The sequence below is a fragment of the Strix aluco genome, chromosome 6, assembly GCF_031877795.1.
Source record: "Strix aluco isolate bStrAlu1 chromosome 6, bStrAlu1.hap1, whole genome shotgun sequence".
Classification (NCBI taxonomy): domain Eukaryota; kingdom Metazoa; phylum Chordata; class Aves; order Strigiformes; family Strigidae; genus Strix; species Strix aluco.
Window position 1 is genome coordinate 44,584,578 of NC_133936.1, and position 15,928 is coordinate 44,600,505.

Here is a 15,928-nt window from a genome sequence, read left to right on the forward strand (position 1 = left end):
TTGTGTCTTGAAGATGAGCAATAGTGCAACATCACGTTGAGGGACTCCCCTTCTATCCTCCCAAACTGGGAACTACTCTTTACAGGATACTACAGGAATATACACACATTTTAAAGTTAAAACCAATACTGTAAATTATTAAAAATTAAGTTTTGTTCACATTACAACAGTCATCCAGTTATACCTCACCGTACAAGATTTAAAAATATGAAGCAAGTGGGGTTTTTTGGTGGTGGTGGTGGGTTTTTTTTAAGTCTTTGACAAGAATATACACATACCTTAATGAGCTGGGCCAGAGGAGTGGGTGCAGAAGAGTCCTCAATCTGTTCACAAAAAATTAAACACATATTCAAGTTGTTCAATCAAAACATAGCAAAAGTTAACCTCTACTGTAGCCTGAAAGTCTGCACTACATCCTCCGAGTGTCACGGAAAGAGACATGTCCAACCTAATGTAAGTGTATTGGTTCAAAACAAAGTCCACACCTATGACAGCTTCAGAGGGCCAACGTGGTTCATGAGAAGCAGCTAAACTCGGTGCGCTGGGTTTCAGATATTTGCATTTGCAGACAAACTACGAAACTAAACCGTTTCATCGGATAAAACGGAAAGATCAAATGCAGAACTTAGGAATGCCACTTCAGGTAGCAACAACATTTAAACTCACAGCAATCTGTTAGAGACTTTAAGTACTCAGAGGAGGCCAAACAATAGCACTTCAGTTATACAGCTTTAGGAACAAATACCCAAGTATTTCAGGACACGAAAAGGAATCTTAGCTGCACAGAACTGTCCTCAAAATGTATGGGATACGTTGATTTTGGGATTTGTTTGAACTGCCAAGTCAAAAGGAAGAAACAGTGCCAAGAGCAACAACAATGGTTTCTCAGTGTGTTTTGATAACATCTTCCCAAACTGTTAGGCAGAGAAAGTATTTAAAAACAAAAGCTAAGTGATACAATGTGAAAATGGCAAAAAATACACTCCAAACAGTTTTAATTGCAAGAAACAAAGAGCACACGACAGCCTATACAAACATACTAGCTCTAGACAGACAGATGTAGAACACAGCACCATTGAATTGTGCAAACCTTGAACCTACCTGATCTAAAACCAACCCTACATTATCTGTACAACACAAAGTCATTCAGGAAATATTCCAGCATATTCAATACGAAACACAATGCATCACTAGGCACAAATACCAATATTCACATTAGAACTGTGCAAATGGTGGCATTACTCAGTTTTCACTGTGCTGTGAATCAAATACATGGTCTCTACAACATATACTATGTCTTACTGCAGAACAGATTAAGTTAATGTTTGGGAGATTAATACGAGGCTACGTTGTTTAGAATTAAGTGCAATGTGTAGAAAAAAAGTGTGAGGTTGTGTTTTTACATACCGCTTTTGGTGTTCCACTCACTGGCTCGGTTCGAGTTCTAGAGGAAGAAATAAAGGTGATGAGAACTTAGAACAAAGCACTTGTACCCAACCAAAAGCAGTGAAAACAGATTATAAAACCTGAATATCAAAACATTATGATCTGATAGTCTAGTGAATGTGGAAATGTATTTGTATACATAAACTGTTCTCTCTTGGCACATTCAGTGCAACTAAAAAAAAAAAAAATCCCATTTCTAGTTTGTCAGCAATTACTGTCAGACTTACAGCTCTAGAACACAACAGTGCCAGAGGAAGTCCTCAGATATTTTGACTCTGCTGTGTAAGTATCAAAACGATGAAGTCTGTGCTACAGCTTTGTGCTCTTAAATAATCAACCATCCAAACAGCGATCCTTGGTCTTTCCTCTGTAGCCAGTATGCCAGAAAGCCAGATCTGAGGCGTAAAAATACCTGCCATATCCCACCCCACCTCCCCCAAATGCAAGACACAGTCAAACACTGTCAGACTCTTCTGAGAGGGGAACATGCGTATCTCTCTTTATTGTAAAAGCAATAAAAAGAAGAAAGATACACTTCGAATGCCTCTGTAAACTAATCTCCATAAAAAAAGTTAACACACTGCAACCCCTCACAGACTACAGTGCTTTATGGGTACTTACATAACTCGTGTTTTGCTGGTAGTTTTGACTCCTCTAACAGGGACTCTTCTAACAATCACCAAGGAGTTCTTAGGAATCAGGGTGTTATCATCTGTGTATTCTGAAAACAACACCAATACAGAAGAAAACATTAGTCAGTTCGTAAGAATGTATATTAATATGTAATTACATAGCACTTGAGAGAACCCCTTCACAGACATCAAAGCAAAATTTTATATGTGACATGGCACTTCTGTCATCTCAACACACTAACAGAACCTTTCAAGAAGTCTTCAGGTTTGAGAATCAAACACCAGCAGCAAAACCTTTTCCATTCTTTTCAAACAGTTTGGATGCCAGCAGCAAAATGGTCTCAGAGGTCACTAAAGGAGAGTCTGCTCATGCCTGAGGTTCTTTCCTGACCTAGCTCAAGTTGCTTTTGCTTCTGTTAGGCTACAAACCCGAGAGATCTTTGGAGAGGAACAAACCACAGCAAAGTCTCACCTGCATAAACCAGATTCTAAAGTCTGACCAGCTTGCCCTGCAACAAAGCAGGCGCTCGGCTAAAGCATGCAAACTCTGCGCCGCTGCTTTCCGAGCTGTTCACTAAAAACGATTCCCCTGTGCTGCGAGTGCTGGGGACTGACAGAACACAGAAGAGAGCCGCCAGCTCTCTGCTTCTTGGGGCTTCATCCATCGACAGCCACACTGTCAGCTGCTCAGGGCTGTACATGCGAATGCAAACGGAACTGGCAGGGCTAGAATTTGGATCACAGAAACCTGAGGGGTTTTTGAGCTTGCTTTCACACGTAGGGCAGAACTGGCTCCTACTAAAGCGGTATCTCCTCTATTAAGCTAGTCATCTAGTTTGCATAAGCCAAAGGGACGTGAATTCTTTCAATTCACTTTTTGCAGAGCAGAGAGACTCAAATGAAATTAATTACGAAGACAAGTCTTCCGAAAAGCCTTTTGAAACCAGAGTGTGCCTGAAGGTCTCCATGCTTTGCCTTGGCTCACACCGTGTTCGTCTGTGAAGAGGAGGAGCTACCTGAGACACTTTGACTGAGTGAGCCTCAAATGTAAAGATCTCCCATGAGTGACCTCAAATGTAAAGACGTCTCCATGAGAAGTGTTTATGTATTGTACTTACGCAAGCTGGATATGACTAAATGTTTTAAAGCACCATCAGCAGCCATGCCCTGTAATCTGCCTACAGTTTTAACTATTAAAAGCCCTTACCTTTGCAGGCCGAATCAGAACAATGGCCTGAAAGCCAAAGTTGCTGTGAAAGTACTACTAATGACAAAACCCAAAGCTTTTACAGAAGTCATACCCTGAAACCAACGCCTAGAGCTCTGCTCAAATGGGGAATCTCACCATTACACAGCCACCTGTCAGGAAAGGCCTGAGATGGGACTTTTTGATGTCGGAGGAGCTCAAACAGCACTGAGGCTGACAAGCAACGGGGAGATGATGCCAGCTGCAGCTCTGGAAGCCCAAAGCAGCTGTTTCCACCTGCTGAACGGAGTCATACAGAGTGTTCTTTCTGGTCCAGATCACAAACCACTGACTGAGATTTCAGAGGCACAGGATAAGTAACAGTGGCTCCACAAAAAGGCAGGAGTTTGCTACGCCTGTGCCCAGCTGAGGGTTGTGGTAGGTCTGCAGAGGATTGCAGGTGGCAGCACCTCTCCTCGAGGGAGGCTGTGTATATGAGGACAGCAACCAGTGCACTTATTCGCCAATTCTGCAAGCCTGCAGAGGTCAGCTGGAACATGCACAACAGGTGTATGATGCAAAAAGAGGAATGGGTCCTCTTTTTGTATTTTATGACAATTCATTGACCATTAGAAGAGAAGCATTGACATCTGCCTTCTGAATAGACTGTCCTTGCATGCAGATATATATAGATAGAGAGAGGGATGTTTGTTTTCAATGTACTTGTGAAGTGCACAGGGAGGAGACCTCCAGCCATCTAATACCAGACTGATAGAAAAATGAATTCCCCTTAAAAGTCAATCAGTACACATTGAAATGGATCAACTGAAAACTGAAGAGTGACAATAACCTGGTGAAGTAAAGGCTTTATTTGCACAGGACACTTATCAGGGCACATATTTGTATGTGGGACTTGAAGCATCCCACCAGCTGGGTCACTGAGGCAGAGAATTTGTGGAAGAGGGTTTGCAAACAGCGGAGTGCGCTGCTGAAGTAGTTCTGTGAAGGGACCTGTTGGCTTTCATACATTTATTTTTCCTTCACGTCAATTAATTGAGTTCATTTTGGTGATGAAATCTGTGTCAATGATGAAATCTGGTAAAGTCAAACAATGTAGACTTAAAAGTTAACTTTTTTGGTCCCCGGAAATTTCTGTTTGCTCGCTTTGAATTTAACAGCTGCCAGCTTAGTCTAACAGCTCTCAGACAAAACTGGCATCTGCCAGCAGGAGCCTGTTCCCCGCAGGCAGCAACATCCCATGTAGCTGCGGGGCCTTGGCAACTACCAGTGTCACTCTGCCTCGCCACGACTCCACATCTGCAGATTGAGCAGCGACATCACGCTCAACAGGGCTTCTTTTCACACTTGTCCAAGCAGAACTCCAACAGAAATGTTCAACAAAGCTGGAGCCAACACCATTGTTGATTCCTACTCCCTTCTAGCACAAAACTTGTTTTACTGCCAGCGATGGCCAGTAAGTGGCTACTGGGCTTTTGCAAGCACTAGACATTGCACATCGACCACGTAGTCTTCTACGCCCAGATCCATGTCTAACAACACAAGTGAGGTCCCCACACAAGCCACAGCTACCGATGTGGCCGAATCGCACTGTACCTTCCCACCCCACTGAATCGCTGGCGCCACTTGCCCTCCCGGTTCCCCGCACGCCGGCAGGACGGGCCCCAGGCTGACTCACGCCACGTGGGGACAAGCCACAGAGAGCAGAGAGTGGCTCCCGCAGGCCGCGGCCACCGCCAGCCGGGCAGTGCCCGAGGCCCTGTGCCTGCCGCCCCCACGCACCTTCTCTGGTCTGGGCGTTGGTTATCTGCAGCTCGCAGTTGGTCACCTTCAGCTTCTGGCGGCCCATGATCTGACACTTGAGGTCGCCCAGGGAGATGTGGAGGCCGCTGAAGGTGACCGTGTCATAGTGCAGCAGGGAAGAGAACTTACAATGCACGCACGGCATGCTTAGGTACCAACTCAGATAATGTGGTTTCATATAGCAAGAATTACACTTTTTAACCAGTTAACAAGCACAGGAAGGACTTTACCATGTTTGAACTCCTCTTCCGTTACCGCTGGCGTTGATGCAGATCCCTTGTGTGCAGAGTTCTGCTGTGGAGAGCCTGGGGCGAGTATCCCCGTTACACGGTACTGATCTGAGGGGATCATCTCGGATGTTAAAACAATTGTGCTTAGCATCAGTTTAGGTTAGAAGAAAGTTTAAAGGCTTCTGAATTCAATGTTTACACACCTTAGGGTCCTACACTGGTGTATTAAGATAGCTGTCTTTGGGTTGTGTCAGCAGTGCAGGATTTGGCCATTCCCTACACAAGAAAAGCCAGTAACTGTCCATCTAAAACTCTGCCATGTAATTCAGGGTAGGACTGAATGTTGTCAACATAAATCTTACACGAAGAACTACCTCTAGAAATGTTACTACTTCTTTCTGCAAATTAAAATAAACAATAGCTCTTACCATTTTGGGAAAAAAAAAAAAAAAAAAAGAAGAACTTGTTCACAAGAGCAGAAGCCAAAGCATTTGGACAGAGTGGACATGTGCTTGCTACCAGCATTGCCCAGGAAACCCCACCAAGAAATCCCAGCGGGTTGGAGTAAATGCCATGTCCTAGAGCGGATACACTGCAGTTAGCCTGCAGTCTTTCAATACCCAAGGATATTCCTTCAAATTTGCAGCACCAACTTCACAATCTATAGAATACTCAGTACACTTCAGCCTCAAAGTCAGTTGTTATTGCAGTGCGATGAGGCCAAAACTGTTGATCCTTAACAGTGATGAGAAAAAGGATCATTACCACACCACTCCCCAAAATACTGCTACTCTGAAATTTGCCTACACTGCTACAGCTACTGCTTCACTCCAACCTCACTTAGGAAAAACATTCTGCCATTCTTCTAGTACCTGCTCTAGCCACATGCACAAACAATACTTTCTTATTCCTCATGGATCAAGCTTTTATACTTAGCTTGGCTTTTTTACCATCTGTAGTCAGGTTCCTGATAAGCAATAAAGCACCTTGTCTTGCAGGCACTCCCCTCCTCTCCTCACTCTACTCCCATTAAAAAAAACACCCACTCTACCCCATGGACAGACCTTGAATCTAAACTAAAAACCAGGTTTTGTTTGAAAACTGTCATTTAAATGGCTATCCATGGCTGAAGTACTTCTAATGGTCTTATTTCTTCAGCATGAGGTGCCTCTGAAAAGCTTAAAGATTACAATCACCTTACTCACGTTTTGCCCACAGTTTAATTACATGGAGCATGAGCCAGAAGTTCTCCTCACTTGGCACTAGATGTAGCATTTCATTGGTAACTCTAAGGAAAAAGTTGAAGGACAGAAGTTCCTAGTAACAGGTACAGGTCTGTTTTATGCTACGCTGGATCAATAGCTTACAGTTTATTGTTCAAATCTATGAAAACAAGTTTGGATTACTCGCTTTGTAGTACGTTAAAAATTACAGATTACACATAACATTCCGTATCCCTCCAGGTAACTGGTGCCCTCAACAGCTTTGTCACAGTTTATAGACTATCGCCAACCATTTTTAATAAGGCCTTTCTAGAGGATTCCGACAGCCAGGTTTCTCTTGACAGCCAGGAACAACTAAACCAGTCACTGTTAAACAGCGAGCAAGTTAGGCTTTGGGTATTTTAAAAATATTTATTTTTTTTATGAACTACCACACATTCTCCTCTATCAAGTGCTCTCCCTATTCACCTGAAGCAGTCTCTGTGGCAAACTGGAACAATGCACACACCCTGATCCAAGAAACATGAAATACAGGTCTATCTAAACACACAGCAACTTGAAACATCTAAATTTAAGCCCACTCGCCACCTCCTCAGATCTCAAGTACACAGGAGATCAGCTTATGCATCTTGTACAGAAACTGGAGTTGTGTCATGTGCTTTCTAGACCAACTTCAGTAACACTTTCTTCTTAAAGATGTGTAAATATGCTCACCATTTAAGCTTCATACACATCTCCTATCCAGGCTTCTCAGCTGCCAGTCATCTCCGAGATCAAGATTATCAGAAACAGTTTGCACAGACGGTCTTGCAAACCCCAGATCAATCTTAAGAGGAAAAAAAGTGCCAACCATGAGTTAGAATGGTGCACTGTTTGTGAACAGCACACCAGTGGGGGACAGTTAGTCAAGTCTAGAAAGAGTGGTTAACGTTTGCATTTAGAACTATGTGACTATAGATACATCTCCCAAGAGATTTATTTGCCAAAAAACTCAAGAAAATAGCTAGAAGTTCCACATTTTATTTACAAAACCCTTCATTTACAAAACCCCCTTTCTAAGCTAGGGAAAGGAAGGGGATTTTAAGTTGAAAAAGATTACTCTAAACTTAGAATTTCCATTAAAAGGGAACTTAAAATTAATCACAGAATTCAGACGTAAGTTCAACCACCTCAGCTACACTTCAGCAAAGGAGAGAGCACTTTCTCTATGCAGTAAGCCCTTTTGATCCTGAAGCATCTGGTTCATAGCACAGTCTGAGGCAAGAAAGTTATTCTGTGAATGTCTGCACCAGACAAAGGCCACAAGAAGGTCACGGAACAAGTGACTTCATGAGAGTGGTACCAAGCAGTGACTTGCTCAGGTACTACAGCACGCAGGTCTCCAGTCACTGTGTAAGAGGCAGTCAAGATACAAGGATTCCTGCAGCTGACAAACCCAGGCAGGAGTCACATGAGTACTTTTACTTGTCATTTTCCAGATTGCTTGTCTCATGCCCACTTCACTTCTGATTTGCAACAAAGCATTTAGTCTGCTGACATGATTCACACAGTGAACTACCCCATACCCATCCCTCTGTCGAAAGCCAGCTGGTCAGAGCTGGGAGGAGTCAGCAAGGGCACTGCCTCTGCTCCCACTCTGCACAGTCCCTGGCAGATAAGTGCCGTTCCAGCAGGCTCCCCCGCTCTAAGCACAGGGCAGAAAGGGGCGTCTCTGATGTCCCCCCACCTGCCAAAATCCCTGGGGGCTTATTTTCCTATCAGCTCCCATTTTACTGCAGCGTCTTCTCCTGGGATCGGCTCTGGCCAGGCTGTTTAATTACAGTTTCCTAAATACACTCTAAGGTACCAATAACTTTGTAAAACAGCATGGTCACAGCTCCTTGGAGAAGTTCTCCTGTTCCAAAGGAAGAACAAAAGCAAAACGCTTACCTCAAAGCCATCAAACTCAAACTTGACAACTGGTACAGACGCATCTTCAACTGCCTATAAAGGAGCGGAGGACTGTGTAAGAAAATATTTTTTGCTACTTTCATGTTCTTCCTAAACTGTGATAAACTACAGAATTTACACTGCTAAACTACTTAGTATAACGACCGAGTTGCTTCCAAACCAAAAAAAATTGTTAGTAAGTTACAAGCAGTATGGCACTAGTACGGTCTAATACTGGCTTTAAAAAGTTCCTTAGCCAAGAGATTCAGAGGCTGATCCTGCGCTGTAATGAACCAGCAGTGCACAACGAGCCATCAGTGTCAGTGCTGGTAAGGCACTTCCCTTGGCCGTGAGGAAGAAAAGTCAGAGATTTCTGTCGCTATCTTACCACTGGTTAACATCCAGAGAAATCGAAAAAGTTCTGTCCACATCTGACAGCGTGCACTAGTCTTCCTTATTTTAATTTTCTACCGTGCCCGAGGGGCTGTCAGATACCTTATGGGACAGTTTTCAGTGCTGCAGACCCCTTGTCAGAACGGTGCCGCAGCCCACTGAGAGTCTGTTCTCAGGGGACAGTCATCCCAGCAAAGGCTCATTCGCTGGGCACATGAAGTCTGTCCAAATGTCTGCACGAGGAAGACCAGGCTAAGAGGAACACTTCTCAGGAGCTCAGTGTCACAGGCGAGGTGCCCAGTACATCACCCGGGGGTGATTTTACAAAGCAGTTTGCACGTTCACAGCGCAGCCCCTACTCACTTGATGTCAAGCTGACAGCGTGCGTCCCTTCCACAACATCTGGGGCTGAGTGGCCAGAGAGGAACAGGATCAGGGCAGAATGAACTAGAGGTCCTAAAGCGCATCCAGAGGGACACCACGGCAAAGGCGCTGACAGAAGCCTTTCCACATCACCTTTAACTGCCTTAGATTTCAGGCTGCCCCTTCTTCTTCCTGCCCCTTACTAGACCTAAGATTAAGGCAAGGCTCCTAGGGACAACCCTGCTTTCTGATACAGCTGACTCATTCTCAAACCACGGGCAGGGGAGAAGTGTACTGATACAAGGAAATGATCACCTGCTTTGCACCTTATTTACTTATAGCAACTTATAGCAACTTATAATGATTTCTGAATATTGCTTAATAATCCTGCTTGCCCTGACTGTTCTGTGAAAGCTTACCAAGGGCTACTGCTACTGTGTTCATCAAAACAAAGCAGTTTTCTGTGGAAGCTTAGCAAGAACTACAATGTTCAGCAAAAATAAGAGACATGTCCTTGGAAAGCAGATGGGTTCTAACAAGTTTAGTCTTTGTAGTGGATAGATAGCCATGTATGGGCAGTAGAAATTAATAGACTGGTGCTTTTAGGTAAGATAGAGGTGGTAAACCAGTGGGAACCACTCTTGTTGTTCAAGAAATTGGCCAAGAGAATCTGCACATGCTCCGAGGAAAAGTACAAGGTGAGGAGGACTGTGAGCCTTCCTCCAACAGACCCCCAGAGACGCCCCCCAGGAGGCAATGCGCAGGTGCAAAGAGAACATAAACTGCTGACTCCAGCCTCTAGAGCTAACCCAGCCTCACTTATGCATATGGATATTTGTGTTATATGATCCAATGAATATGTATATCCACACTCTAGAAGTTTCTGGTAAAATGTGCTGTTGGGGTGCAAGCTTTGTGGAGAAATCCCCTTGCACCCTGGCGCCAGACTGGTGCTTTATAAATCTCTGCGAGTTGTAGAGTCTGTTTCTGCGAATCAGGTCAAACAGAAATTCTGGGGTAAAACTGGGGGATTTGGTGGTCAAACATCGATCTGGGGACCAAGGGCGATTTTGGGGTGAAAAGGGGGGGTTTGGGATCACGGGGACTCACCCCGCAGCACCCAGCTGAGGGTGGCCCCGGTGATGGTGGAGGTGCCGTCCCCCATCCCCACGGCATCCCAGCACTGGTACTAGAGGCCGTTGGAGCTGATGGTCTTGGGGTACCCCTGGAGCAGCAGCACCCGGGGGGGGGGGGGGGACGGGGACACAGGTACCCCTGGGACCCCAAGGAATCCCAAATCCCCCCTGCAACCCACCCAAACTGCATTTGCCACCCCCAGGTCCCTCCAAAACACCCTCAGCCCCCCCAACCCTCCCCAACCTCCTTAGTGCCCCCCCCCGATCCTATTGGCCCCCCAGTTCTCCATTTTAGCCCCCAAAACCCCAAATATCTCCCCGGGACCCTACCAGCCCACCCCCAGGACTCCCCAAAGCCCCATTAGCCCCCCCAGGAGACCCCCAGTACCCCAATAACACCCCCCAAGCACCAAGACCCTCCCCCAGACCCAAATACCTCCCTCAAGACACCCCCAGAACCCCAATATCTGCCCCAGAACCCCCTCCAGGATGTCCCCAATCCCCCCCCCCTCGGACACCAATATCTCCCACAAGACCCCCCCGAGGACCCCAATAACCCTCCCAAACCCCTCCAGGACCCCACCCCCCCCCGACTCCATTACACTCCCTCTAGGACCCAGATAACCCCCCCAGGGCCCCAATAACCCCCACAACTCCCACAGAACCCCAATAACACCCCCCCAATAATCCCCCCAGGTCCCCAATCCCCCCTCACAGCACAGGCAGGAGTGTGGGCAGGTGCTGGGGGGGACAACGTGCTGGAGCCCCCCCGGGGATCCCCTGGCCCCCACAGGGCCTACTTCCTGCCGACAGTCTGCCAGGGCTCCATGGTCTGCAGTGAGGCGGCCTAGGCAGGAGGTCCTCCAGCTCTCTGGGGTCTGCACTGAGGGATGTTCCAGGCAGAGGTTTGGTTCACCCAACAAGTGGGAATTCCTCTTTTTAAAACACTCGCTTTGTTCTGGATGGCTGAATGAATTTTTCTCCTGCAAAGGTGGCACCAGAACCAGCACCAGCCCCAGAGCCAGCACTAGTGGTGGTGTCCCCGGCCTAGCAGTGGGTGAGTGCAGGGGCTGGGGCCGATTTCCCTGGAGGGCGTGGTGGGATTGCCGGGGAAGGGATAGCTTTGGTCTAAAAACCCAATTAATTTTTCATGGTTCTTAATTTTTTTTCAAGAAAAAGGTTTGTTGTCACAGTTCAGGCTGTTCAGACGTTCTGATGTGTGACTGTGCTTGTCCTTTTACCTTGAACTTGGTGGGGTTTGCTGTCTGTAAGGGTCTGTTGTGTCTGCGGGGTTTATCTGTCAGGTTACCCCAGGGAAAGTGAATTTTAGCCCTTTATTTTTACTTCAAGTGTGAAAGCAGTGACGCATTTAATATTTTCTGCTCTGTGTGGTGATTTGGGCTGGGTGGGTTCAGTCTGATGAAACCCCTCAGAGTGGTGCTTCAGAGGGTGCCAGTCACCAGAGCCAAGAGGTGCTGATCACAAACCGGCATTAAGCCCGAGGGCGAGAGCTGGCCCAGGCGGGCTCTTGCCTTCTGGCTGTGGGACAGTTTTTCCCAGCTCGGCGGTGCTGGGAGACATGTGGGGGGGTGAGCAGGGGGGTGTGCTGGAGCCCAGCCCCTTTGCAGAGCCCTGCTGCTCCTCTGGCTTTCTGGACAAAGTTCAGTTTCTGAGCTGAGCTTCTAATTTGCACCTTTCCCAAAAGACAAATCCTGTTTGTTTCAAGTTGGAACGACCTGCTCCGCTTTCAGAAAAGTATCTCTTGACATCTGCAGGCAGAGCAGAAATCTCACACAATGAAGGTACAAGAAGTAATTGAAAAGTAATTAAAGGACAAGTTTCTGTGTGCTGGGATCCTGGGAGTGCTTCTGGTTGGGAAATCCGGCAGCACCACTTGCTCTGAGCCTGCAAACAGCCGGCAGAGCTCCTGCTGTGGGTGGCACTGCTTCAGCCTCCCCCGTCAGCTGCTCCTTCATCTCCACCTCTCTGCTCTGCACCAGCTCTGCATAAAATAGTCGCTTTTCACTGCATGTGGCTGTGGATTGCTGTAAATGTGATGTAACCGGTTGCCACTGTGTTTCTTTTCAAGCTTGTCCCGCCCGATGTGCTGTCAGTCTGCAGAGCGTCACCTCGTTCCTAGGTGAGTGTTGGGGCTTCTCCTGGGGTCTCCTGTGCATCTTCTTAAATGTTGACAAAATGCCTGTGTGGAAATAGAATTAATCATCAGAATAATTGATAAGGAAGAATTAATCAAGATTTAAACAAAACCAGGCTCCTGTCCAGAACACTTGTGTAGTTCATCTTGCCTGTTTTTCCTTCCTGTCACCTTCAAGCTCCTGTTCAGTTCTGCTGTGCCCTGCATCTCTGCTTGTTCTCATCCCCATTTCATGTAGCCAGGCAGAGCGACTTCCTCCTCCTCCTTTTCCCTGGTTTTGTCCTTGTGAAATCTGTTTTCTGTAACTGCCTGGTCTTCATGGAAACACATTTAGAAACTGCTCTTGCAGGTTTCCCCCTTTCAGGAGGTGCCTGTGGCTGCAGGGATGCCGTGTGAAGCAGGTGGGACAGGGCTGGTGTCTGCTCCGGGTCGGGGTTTGCACCCCTCGGGTGCTGCGGAGAGGCAGGGTGCTGCGGGCTCGCGGCAGTCGCTCGGGTTCGGAGCAGAACCTGGTCTTTGGGGAAAACGTGAGTTTCCCTGAAGTGACTCCCTGTCCCTAAGGCTGGCTGGCGGCCTGCAGCCGGCGCGTGCCCTGTGCCGGGGAGCTGGCCGGGGGGCTGTCAGGGGAGCGGAGAGGTCTGACAGCACCTTCCTGGGGCGCTGGCTGGGACAGGCTGGGGAGGGCTTGAGCTTTGTGTGTGGTGGTCAGGGGAGGCCATGCAGCAGGTGGAGCTGGCTCGTCTGATCGACCTTTTGAGGCAATTCCTGTTGTTGTTTTACGTTTTAGGACAGTTAACTGAAATCTTGTTTTATAAGTTATTGCTGATCGATATGAAAAATGCAACACCTCAGAATGGCAGTACTCAGAGGGGGGCTGCATCTGGATCCAGGGGATGCTCCTCTGTCCTTAGAACTTAAGGAAGGAAGCTTGCAGGTGTCAGTAGTGCTGCTGCTGAGGGGATTGGGTTTCCAGAGCTGGGGAGCAGATTCTTACCCTGTCTATACTGCGTCTGCACTGTGAAAGCTTGTGCACAGTAATGCCTTGCTGTCTGTGCCTTCTGTTTCAGAGCTCTGCTGTCAGTTCTTTAATACCCTGCTCTGGTTACTGTTGTCATGGTCCTGTTTTCCTTCATCCTTCACTGACCTTGCTGAGCAGCAGGCATCTGAAGGTGGAGATGAAAATGTGATGGATCAGGAGAGGCAGCAGCACCACTGGCAGTGAAAGATTTGTCAGGTGTTCAGTGTCACAGGAGAAGCAGCTGAGAGGTTTCAGAATGGTGATCTGTTTGAAGAGGGGTCACACAGGGTCACCAGGACACCATGAAGTTTAATTTTGTGTTATAAAGGGATTTTCCACTCTAAACCTCAGGCCAGTAGCAGGTATTTCTTGATATATTAAAAGCAGTTAGAATTTCCCCTACTACTTGTGCCATTACCAGGTGTTGAATTGGCAGCTGACAACTCCAGAGGTCTCGCTTCTGTCTCACCACCTTCCACATCACACCAGCTGTTCCTGTGTGGTTCGGCTGTGTGCATTGCTGAAGTGCCTGCACACATTCCTCTCTATCCCATTGTTTCCTATGGGAAAAATGGAATTGGGAACAGTCGCACTTGGGGGATTCCATTCTGGGCAGGCAATGGGATGTGCCTGAAACTGTAGTTTGACTGTGTGGGGAATTATTGTGTAGAAAAGCCCTTGGTTAGTGGAATAATTCTCTGTTGGAATAAATCTGCATCTGGGCAGTGCATTGGGATATTTGCCCTGTGACACAGAGGTACCTCTCGGGCAAAGCAAAATATTTAGAGATTTTTTTGACGAATTTTCATTTTCATTCTGATTTCATGCTGTCTGAACTGTTTTGTCGAATCCTGACTGTTCTCCCCAGCTGTCCATCACCCACTCTCATGTTTTGATGGCTCGTGTCACAGACAGCCTGGTAAAAAGATCTTGGTTATTTTCTCTTTCCTTTTTTTCCCCTTTGAGAAGTCTCATGAACTTTTTGCAGCTGTCCTGACTCTCCTCCCCTGTCCTCACTGCAGCAGTGTGGCAGTTAGAGCTGCCCCCCCCCAGGAGGAGGTGTGCTCTGCTGGCTGTTAAAGAGTTGGCAGCGCTGTGCTCTGTGCTCATCTCCAAAGCTTCTCTGTTCCCCCTGGGCAATGGATTTTAGTGTTCTGCCATTCCGAGTACAGTAACATCTGTACAGATACAAAACCTCTAGTTCATGGATTGGGTTCATGAAGCCCTGATTCTTTTAATCTCCTTCGGAAGCTGTATTGCCCCACATTTTCTCTCTCCCCTCTTCTCTGTCAGACTGTTTCACAGCTGGCCTTCTTCCCCAGGCTTTGCCTCGTCCCCTGGTCAGACTCGAGCTGTTCAGTTCCTGCAGGCCCAGCGGCTGTTGGGGGATCTGAGCTGCTCAGAGACAGCAGGGCCTGATCTCTAAAGGAAGCAGATTTTGTGGTCTGACTCTGATCTTGCTGAAGCTGCTTTTGTCACCCTTTCAGAAACCAACGGAGGGCTGAATCAGAGCTGGCCGTTTGCTGAAGGTACCAAAGAATGGGGGGTTTAGAAGCCAATGCCTAATCCCGTGGACAACCTTAATGCTGTTTCTTTGATAACTTGTCGGAGGTATTTTATTGTGGGTTTTGTGTAAGGTGCTATAAAGCAATCCCATGCAGCTGGAAGCCAGAGGCAAGACTATTTATTTCAGGGCTTTGAAGATCTCTACTCCTGTGACAGCTGTCTCGCTGCTGCAGTGGTTGGGTTTTATTTTGCTTTGGAAAAACTGAACAAACATTTTCGTTCCATTTCCTTTTCCCTGAGGTGGGAGAATTCCTGGAAGTCTCCAAATGGAGTTAAGGGGTGTCTTCATCTTTTTTCCCTGGACTGGGCTGAGTGCAGCTCCCAGAAGGCCGGGGTTTGGAAGGCTGGGAGCGCTGACCCGACCAGTCCGAGAGGATCCTGACAGCAGGGCTGGGCTGCAGATGTGGCTGCAGGTACTGCGGGGAGATGCTGGGTGTCTGGGTGGGCTGACCTGGCTGGTTTGGTTGTTTTGAGGGCGCTGTACTCTCTGCACCAGCTGCTGATAAGGTGTTTTCTGTCGGCAGGGCTGGTGGCCCATCAGTCTGTGTTCTCAGAGATGAGCCCACAGGAGTCCCTCGCTGGGGCTTGGCTGCAGAGAGCTCTGTGGTATCTTGACAGTGTTTGACATTTCCCAGACAATGCTTAAACCTGCCAGTTGACGCTGTTTAACACTCTCCTCTGTCAGAGCCTTCCAGCGGGGATGCCTATCAACTCTGGCTTTCCCTTCAAAGAACTGTTACCAAAAGCTGCTGTATCTTTGTCACTTGCCAGATGCCACCAATGAATCTCTACTTTTGTTGCTTTGTGCTTTTACATGTTGCCTTTAATTA

The 15,928-nt window shown here is 47.2% G+C and overlaps 1 protein-coding gene across 1 annotated transcript; it reads right to left on the minus strand.

Moving 5' to 3' along the window:
* Nucleotides 1-1,359: 1,359 nt before the first annotated feature.
* On the minus strand, nt 1,360-5,230 carry LOC141925536 (E3 ubiquitin-protein ligase RBBP6-like). Its single transcript, XM_074829981.1, has 3 exons — nt 5,065-5,230; nt 2,068-2,167; nt 1,360-1,444 (listed from the first exon to the last, which is right to left on the minus strand). Exons 1-3 carry the CDS (start codon nt 5,228-5,230, stop codon nt 1,360-1,362), a joined length of 351 nt encoding a protein of 116 aa, XP_074686082.1.
* Between the last annotated feature and the right edge of the window lie 10,698 nt (nt 5,231-15,928).